A 9,127-nucleotide genomic window follows, 5' to 3' on the forward strand; every position below is an offset into this window, starting at 1 on the left:
TCTGTTTGATGCTTCCATCGAAGCATAGATTTGGCAGTGAGAAACATTCATCTGATGGCAATGAGAGGATCTTCAGGTTTCGTGAAATTTTCATTCTATTCTGGTTTCATGCAGCACAGTTGAGCAGTATTCAATACAGACACCACATAGCTTGGGAAGTCCAGTAGAATGGATTTTAAAACGTTTTTGCTGAAAATCAGTTGATTGGTTTCAATTTCACCACCAGTCAAATTATGTCCGTCCAATCTGTGCACGAATCTTAGCGCCCGTTGTTTTGTTTTGTGCGTCGCTGGGCGGAGGGGTGGGCTTATTCTAGGTTCAGTTGCGGTTATTTCACCTGGTCTGGGCTCCTATCCGTTTTCCCAGTGGAAGCGTCGGGTCGCTTCGTCTTGTCCCCGCATAGCGGGAGGATGGAGAGGCAGTGGAGGCCGACGAGCAGCGTTAGGTGGGGTTAGGCTGTGTGGGGGAGGCGAGCTGCCGACGAGCTGCTGCGCGGAGCAGGGGGGAATCTGTGGAGCGAGGCGAGCTGTCTTCGAGCAGGAGGGAGGAGATGGAGGGGCTGGAGAGGAGGCCATCGGGGCTGTCCCATCTGTCGCGCCACGAGCGATTGGCGGTCTGCTTGAGCAGAATCAAGGGTCTCGCCACCGGCCGCGAATTTTGGTAGTGCTTTTTGTTGCAATTTAGTTTTTTTTTGTAGTTTCCAAGTTGATCAAACTAGCCCTGATTCTGAAGCCCGCGGCGTAAATGCTTTGCCCATTCCATGTCTGCATCTTACATGCTTGCAAGCCCGCGGCGTGTTGCCACGATAGAGGAGAGTTGCGTGTGTCTTTTACTGTGTGTTTTAGTTCATTTTTGTTTTGTTGGAGGCTTGGAGCATGACCTGCAAGTTTGATAAGTCTGAATAATACTGTTGCCCACAAGCACAAACAACTTATATATGTTACAGATTAGGAATAAAAACTGAAGCGAGGTATAAATCATCAGCACAGCAGTATAAAGTTAAGGATGCAGAGCTCTTGTAGGACAACGAAGCTTTTTTCAGTTTATTCTTCAGTTATTTTCTAGTATTTCATTCCTTTTGTTCAACTAGTCTCTCATTTGTACCTAGTTAGTCCCCAATCATTCTTCATTAGAGAAGTTCTCTATGTCTATCATTGTTCATACTTTAATCTATTTTTTCTCATTTCAGTTTTCTCCAGTGTTTATATTCCCTTGTTTCAGATTCTTCCATTCAAACTTAATTTTCTTGCACCATTAGTTTCCTTTGTCTTTCATTCCTCAAATCCTTGATTCTCGTAATTAGTTTTATTTCATTATCTTGTTTTTTTTTCTACCAGTTTTCATTCCCTCTGTTAATTACTCTTCAGTCCCTTCAGTCATCATTATCTTTTTTAATTTTTTTTGCAGTATATCACTCTTCATTCGCCGTTTCTTCTTTCTTTAGTATCATCTCTCCTTTTCTCAGTTCTCAGTCTCTCTTTGGTTAGTTTTGCCTCTTCATCTAATCAGATAGTAAAGAGGTGTTTTTGAGGCAAAAGAGCATGCGTTAGTATTAGTAACGAGAGGCATTTTTTTATAAAGGGGGCAATTTTATCTGTGATTTGTCGTGTCTGGTAGATTTTTGATAAATGTGGTAATTTTATAAAGGCTTTGTTGTTGTTGTGGTAATTTTATATGTGAAATGTAATTAAGCAAGCATGGCTCTTGTGGTCTATGTGTTGCCATTCTCTTTTGCGGGTCTTTTTTTCTTGTCCATGCAATCATTTCCATACTCTTCCACTTTTCTTAGTTGTCTCTTGTACATATATAATCAACCAATCATTATTACATGTCTGGCTATATACCTCGTGGCAATCGATCCCTTCTTCCAGTGTTATCATCTAGCATTTCCTTATACACAATTGAGCATGCATGTTAGTTTAATTGCTTCCTTTAGCATTCTAATAGAAAGTTAGAAGATTTACTAAGAAGCTACTCCCTCTGTTCTTTTTTATAAGACGTTTTAGCCAGTCCAGTTTGAACTGTTTTGTGTCTGTCTGAAATGTGTAAAACGTCTTATAAAAGAGAACAGAGGGAGTATTATGGCTTCGTTTGGAACTCCTCCGCTCCGTAACTCCGCCGAGGAGTGAAGCGGCATGCAGTAGATATACGGAGAGCGGCAAACAGGCTGCTCCGCGCGCTCCGCTCCCTGGTGACGGAGTGGTGGATTGCCGAACACAGCCTATATAACTAAGCAGGAATCTCATTCCTTCCATCTGTCGGCATTCGTGCAGGGGGGTTTGCTGTTTCACAAGACACTGATGAGACCTAGTTTCAATTGGTTATATCAGCTGATGTGCTCAAGTTTCTGAATGATCGTTTCGTAGAGTTAGAGGGTGTTTGTTTCCAGGAACTTATTGGTTTAGGGACTTCAAAAAGTCCCTATAAGTCCCATCTAAACCAAACAGGAGGGACTTATAGGGACTTAAAGTGGGCATTTGGGATTATGAAATAAGACTCTCAAGGAGGGACTTATAGTTGTAATATGGTCTTTTAGTCCATGTTAAGTCCCAGTAACCAAACAGGTGGGGACTTATTAGGGACTTGAGACTTATAAGTTGGGACTAAAAAAGTCCTAGGACTTATGAACCAAACAGGGCCTTAGTTTTTGGAATTTTTTGGATGTGCATTTTTATTGCAATTTTAGTCAGTGTTTTGTGTACGTAGTTTCCAAGTCGACCAAATTAACCATGGTTTTTGAAGTTTTGAATTATTTGATGATGGATCCGACTAGTCTAAATAATACTGTTGTCCACGAGCATTACCAGCTTACATATTACACAGAATTGAATTGAGGGATAAATTTATCAGTATATAGCACATCCTATAAGTCTGACCAGATAAGCTCTTTCTCTCTCCAATTTTGTTTCAGATTTCGCTGTGCTATTCAGTTCGTGGCCTTTGGTTTTTTTTTTAGGGCTTTAGTGAGTAGGTTGGGAGTGGCAATCCACCTACAAGAGATTTTAACTGGATCAGACCCCTATTTCGCTTTCTTTCACTGTGCTATTCAGTTTTTTTTAGGGCTTTAGAGCATCCAACAGCAAAGTTGCCAAAGAAGGCAGGGCAGGCTGCGTATTTGTGGCATGCGGGCTGCTACTGCAAATGTAAAACCGACGCTCGTGAATGCCAACTGCAGTTCGGACATTTCCCCTCAGAAATATTAACATTTTTTTATTTTCATAGAATCATTTTTAGTTGGAATAGTTTTTACCCATTTAGTAACATAATCAATATCAACTGTAATATGAGTGTTACCATGTGAAGTTGGAAAATGTCCCATATAACTAAAGCCCCAAACATCAAAAGATTCAATCAATGATAAATGTGCGGCGGCGGGTGTGGGATGTGGCCGTTGTGTGTGAGGTGCGCGAGGGAGTTGACAGGTGGGTCCTGCTGTCGGTGAGAGAAAAAAGAGGCAGTCAGTGAGAGAAAAAAAAGAGGCAACATGGGGCGCGGCTATCATTGGATCTTGCGTGGACAGCCCCGATTAGATCGCGCACGTACCAGTTCGCGTGATGGGGTGGGCTGCGGGGTTGGCTCGGCCTGCTGGGCTGCCTGGCCTGGCTGGGCCGTTTTTTCTTTTTCTTTTTCTACTATCTGGAATTGAATTTGAATTGGTCCAAATTCATTCCAGTTCAATTTCTTTGGACTCCAGAAAATTCAAACAAACACTAGGGCTCACGTGTATCATATGAAAATCTTTCCAGCCATTGATGCAATTTTGGAAATTCATTTTTATGCAAGAGGTCGTAATGTGGCTATTAAATAAATCTAAAAAGCAATTAGGTTTTCCAAAGTAGCCAAATTAATTCCAAAAATATCCAAAACGCACTGAAATCATGATATGCATATGAATGTCATGTTCACAACCAAATTTGAAAATTTTGGGATGTGACACAAGTGCATATGTACTGCCATGTTCGTGGGAAAGTACACACTGCTAACATAAATTGACACAGGCGACGCCGAAACTGGAAGTACAAACACCAACATGGAAAGAACACTTGCACGTACAAAATCGCAAACCTACCTAGTTTTGAAGGTGTTGACACGAGGAACACATGTGAAAACTTCTCATAATTCGGGCGAATGGTTCGAAAAATATTTCAGCTTGAATTCTCATTTTTAAAACACAAAGAATCTACCCACAAAAGGCTGGAGTTCCCAATCTCTGTTTTCGTTGTATCACGACACATGGGAAGCAAAGAGCAGGTTACACTTATCCAAAGTGATTTTTTGTGGACAAGTGTTGAGAAATAACTAGGTTCAACGAAGTAGAGACAGGATCCAGGAAAATGTATTTACAAAAACATCACCACAACAATGACGAACAAATGAAACTGCTCTTTCTACAGATGAACACCTACCACTCTAATCATACATCACCACCTACATCTAAATCCTCCTGACCCCAACTTATTTAACTATCACTACAAAGAATACGTACCATGACTCCAGGTTCAAATGAAGGAATATTTACAACGGGTTTTGGACGAGAATAGCTATGAAAAAGGCTAGGCACCGCCTATCAATTGCCACATGGAGTGATACAGCAGGTTTGCAAAATTACTTGCGTATGCACTCCTCGGGCTGATGATCCTTAGGATAAATGAAAACAGAGTCGACACACAGGCCGCCTTTTGTATGCGTGCAATCAATCTGCATCATAGAGAACTTGAGCTTGGTCAACTCATCCGAACTCGATATGACAAAATCACCGACATGGTAAAGGATCCAGTGTCCTGGTCCATCTAGATGGTAGTCGGACGTTGTGTGCTGGCCATCTGAAGTTGAGAGCTGAAACCGTGTCGGTTTAATGTCCCAACCGTAGATGAGCTCAGAGTCATAGACCCGACGGCCCATGCGCTTGTGTGGCCGGCCCAAGTGGAGCCGGAAGAGAAGGCTATATGAACCAGCAGGGAAGCAGAAATCAATCTCCCCAGCCACCTCCAGCCACCATATTTGCTGAAGGTAGGCAACACTATGGAATCTGTAACAGAAAAAGATAGCAGTTTAGCAGTCACTTATCTAGTAACTGTAACGATGACCATACAAAAGGACATCGGAAGAGAAGTACGAATGTGTGAAACTACAAGTGTCAAGAGCTCTTTTTAAGCTTGATGCTAGATCAATCAATAGCGCAATGAAGCAACTACATGCTTGAGCAGAACAAAGATAAAACCATACTCAATGCACTAGTCATGTAGACACCAAAAAATAAAAAGGCGAAACCTCATGTCATAGACAGAAGGGGGGGGGGGGGGACTTTTCAGGGGCATATAAGGATTCAGCCCATAAATTGCATCATAACATTGTTTTTAGTGGTACGATTTGCATCAGAAATAAATCAATAACCAGGGTAGAAGCTAGGATGCACCTAGATGTTTTATCACAAGACTGAAGTGTTAGGTCTGGCAGTATGCAATATGATGGTTGGCTCCAAGATTGTCTATATGACTATCTCATCACAAGACCAAAGGAATGACAAGTGGTGGCGCTAGGTGTTGTTTGTGATGTCAAGTGACATCACAAAATTTGTGATAGCTGCACTAATACACTTGAATTTAACAAAAAATTATCAACATATATGGGTATGCATATAGCTTTGACATCACTAGCTTCCAACTCCTAGCACCGCCACTGAATGACATACTAGTGCAACAGATAAACCGAAATAGACCTTTATCACAGAAATGAGCTCTTGTTACGACTATGAGCTTTCTCGCATCTCTTAGAGTGCACAACCAGAAGAAACTAATGATCTCTAATTTCCCATCTATGAACTACCAAACCCCGACATTTTAATCAACCACCAAGACATACCAATTACATTCCCAAGTCTCTGATGCACCTTATGGTCATGGGAAAGAATTGAAAGTCAAAACATCCTTACAATTGAGGAATAGGGCCTTGTCGGCAGCAGAGGGCAAACAACGCCTGTTATTCCTACTATTCAATAACAAGGAAACGGTCATACCAACTATACAGTGGCACACATGAATGAACACAGGCATCCAAAGACTTCACCTCCATACAATAGGACATTTTAGAGAACTATGACACAACGGAGATACTCCGTTCTGCCATGCTCAAATTTGCTATGTAGTACTCCCTCCGTCCTAAAATATAAGAACGTTTTTAACACTAGCATAGTATCAAAAACGTTCTTATATTCTGGGACAGAGGGAGTATGTTCTAGGAAAAAATACTCAAATTTTCAATTAGTACAAAAATCTGAACAGGTTTCCACACAAAGAAGGTTTCGACGGAATTCAACCTTAACTTCCCATGGAGCAACTTTTAACCCAAAACTTAGCAAGACGGAAGTACCTTGATTCGTCTGTGGTAAGGTGGCTCCAATACCGCCGATCATCGATGCCGGTAATCGCCAAAGCCTTCGAGGAGATGGACATGCAAAGACCACCCTTGCTCTTTTGGATCCAAAATTCCTACAGAGGTGTTTTCAGTCAAGTAATAATTTCAGCATAAGTACCAGAAAAGCCAAGAATAAACACCATCCAAGACAGCAAACATAAACAAAGAAGGAAAACAGAGACCAATAGACACTGACACATGAAAGGAAAACTACTGCTCCATATATCTGGGTCTTTATGAGCCTACTAGCCCACATAAGCAACCAAGCAATCCATAATCTAAACTCTCAGAAACATTACCAGTCATAGTTAACAAACCCCTCTCAGCATCTCAGATTCGTTGCACACAAACCAAATCTACCTTCTAGATCCTCTCTTCCAAGGAATACACTTTTTTGTCATGAAAGCAAAGCTGTACTGGTTGGTTTGCAACAAGTACAAGGAGCAAACTAATCAATCAACATGCTTAAAGCAAGCTGTACTAGTTGGCCTGCAACAAGTACAAGTTGAAACTGTAGAAAAGAGATTAAGCTACCTTGGTGCCCCCATCGAAGGGGGTTGGCCTGCACAGGCGCGCGTACTTCTCCTTCTTGGTCGCCACGGAGGAGGAGCACCTACCATTGCCCTCCACCGAGCCGTCGCTGCTGCTATCGTCGTCGGCCGCCGCGGCGAGGGCGGCGAGGTACCGGTAGTTGGCGGGAAGCTTGGTGGCCCAGACGCAGTCGGCGGAGGCCGCGCCGCGGAACGCGCGGTTGAGGCGGGCGACGAGGCATATCTCCGGCGGGTCGAGGTAGAGCAGCACCGGCGCCACGCAGCTCTCCGGCATGTCGCCCAGCGACGTCTGGCCCCACCCCTCCGACCCCTCCATGCTCGAAGCCCCCGCCCCCATCTGCGCTCCAAGCCGCAGCCGATTGCCAAGCGATTCGACGACAGATTGCTCCAGGGCAAGGAAAAGTTTCAGAACTTGTTCGGCGTCAGCCCTCAATGCCTTCCAGGTGGGCGCCTATCCGGCGGCGACGGTTGGAGGGCCGCCAATTCCGCTTGGGATCAGCGAACCCGCGGCGAAGAAGCCTTCATCCGGAGCCAAAACGATCTGGGATTGTGTCCCGAAACACCAGCCCGACGGGAAAGCTCGGAACTTGGCGACCAAATCCGCCTCAGGCCACAGATTCTCGGGGAGACACGGCACCGAATCGAGCTGAGACACAAGTACGCTTCAGACGGGGAGAGGGGTGGAACCGGCCACGAGGGATTCCGCCATTGTTTCTCGGATTGGAGGGGGAGGCGAGGGGAAGCGAGGGGATTTCTGGATGGGGGAATTTAACGGAGGCAGACGGACGCTGGCATGGGCCTGTACTGCAAAGTAGCGCACTTTTTAGGACAGGTGTAAATTGAAGTGGATATTGTTGTAGTGGAGTGCCAATCTTTGGGTCTCTTAACGGATCAGGTTGGATTTACAGTGTTTATCTATTGGAGAAGGTAGGTTCGTGATCTGAACGTGGCTTCGAGTCGGGGATAGTCCTTAGCAGTATTCCTACTTTCAGAATATTATAGGAGTATATCAGATGAAGTAACAATATGTACTTTCTCCGTCCGAAAATACTTATCATCAAATTGAATAAAAAAGAATGTATCTAGACGTATTTTAGTTCTAGATACATCCATTTTTATTTATTTTGATGACAAGTACTACACAAGTGTTGATGCTCATAATTTCGCTAGGTTTTGTCTTTCTCTTAATCATGGTCGTCACTTGTGGTTGGCTTCTCCATGCCCAAGTGCAAATAGTATATCTGTAAATGTTTCTCATGATTAATAAAGCCTAGAGGATTGTTGTGAAAAAATACAGTGCATTTACTAAACCTCGGGCAGCCAGAAAAAAAAAAAGCATTCAGTCGATTTCGCAAAGAGGAAGGAGGGCACTCGAGTCACCAAAACCTCATCGGAGAAAGGGATAACGTGGTTGGCCGCGGTGTCACCAGCAAAGTAAAGAAAGGGCATTGATAGGTTCAAGTGGCAGATGTAGACTTTGACCCATGATGGTGTGGAGCTTAGCCTAAGGTAGGGAAAATTGATTTTGCATGTTTTGAGAGGGGGTTGCCATGGCTACAGGTGCAGGGTGGTGCCCTGCGTTGAAGAATGGTGGACTTTAGACAACAACATCATTGTTGGTTTGAGCGGGGGTGAAGGACGAGAGAAATTGGCACCACAGTTTGGTTGGCCGTGGACCCATATCAGATCGAAAGCAACTATAGTAGAGAGCAGATGAGGATGAGAGACGGCGCAAAGTTGGCACGTCTGCTATGGATCGACTGCATGCATTACGTGTTCAACCGGAGCACGTAGCACTAATCCGCCCGTTGGCAGTCGCAAGGGGCCAAACGGCCCAAAGGAATACTCGAGAATGATCAGCTTGAAAAGGATCTATATATATACACACGTCTCTGATCGATGATTGCGCCGGACTGAGATCCCTGAAATATCCAGCAGCTGGGCCGCTCGCATCCATATCGCGGCTAGGTCAAGCACGCCCCTTGCGTCCAATCATGCATGGTGAGTACCGGCAACAGACGGCGGGAGGAATGAAGCTTGTTCTCCTCCGGAGCACGACGAGAGCGCGAGACAGTACTAAGAATTTATTCTGTACGTGTGTGGAAGCCGATAAGGATCGAAGCGCGCCGTCGCGACGCGTGCGCCGGACATGAGCTGAGGGA

The 9,127-nt window shown here is 44.3% G+C and overlaps 1 protein-coding gene across 1 annotated transcript; it reads right to left on the reverse strand.

Moving 5' to 3' along the window:
- Nucleotides 1-4,288: 4,288 nt before the first annotated feature.
- LOC125539287 (F-box protein PP2-A13) lies at nt 4,289-7,864 on the reverse strand. Its single transcript, XM_048702711.2, has 3 exons — nt 6,949-7,864; nt 6,370-6,488; nt 4,289-5,029 (listed from the first exon to the last, which is right to left on the reverse strand). The coding sequence occupies exons 1-3, from the start codon at nt 7,300-7,302 to the stop codon at nt 4,606-4,608; spliced, it is 897 nt and encodes a 298-aa protein (XP_048558668.1). The 5' UTR covers nt 7,303-7,864; the 3' UTR covers nt 4,289-4,605.
- Nucleotides 7,865-9,127: the final 1,263 nt, after the last annotated feature.

This window comes from Triticum urartu, chromosome 2A, assembly GCF_056163025.1.
Source record: "Triticum urartu cultivar PI428250 chromosome 2A, HENAU_Tu73, whole genome shotgun sequence".
In the NCBI taxonomy this organism is placed as follows: domain Eukaryota; kingdom Viridiplantae; phylum Streptophyta; class Magnoliopsida; order Poales; family Poaceae; genus Triticum; species Triticum urartu.

Coding starts and splice junctions, on each gene's coding strand:
- LOC125539287 (XM_048702711.2), bottom strand. CDS start 7,302: ATGGGGGCGGGGGCTTCGAGCATGGAGGGGTCGGAGGGGTGGGGCCAG. Junction 6,489..6,948: donor CCTTCGATGGGGGCACCAAG/GTAGCTTAATCT, acceptor ACACCTCTGTAG/GAATTTTGGATCCAAAAGAG. Junction 5,030..6,369: donor CTTACCACAGACGAATCAAG/GTACTTCCGTCT, acceptor TTTCTGTTACAG/ATTCCATAGTGTTGCCTACC.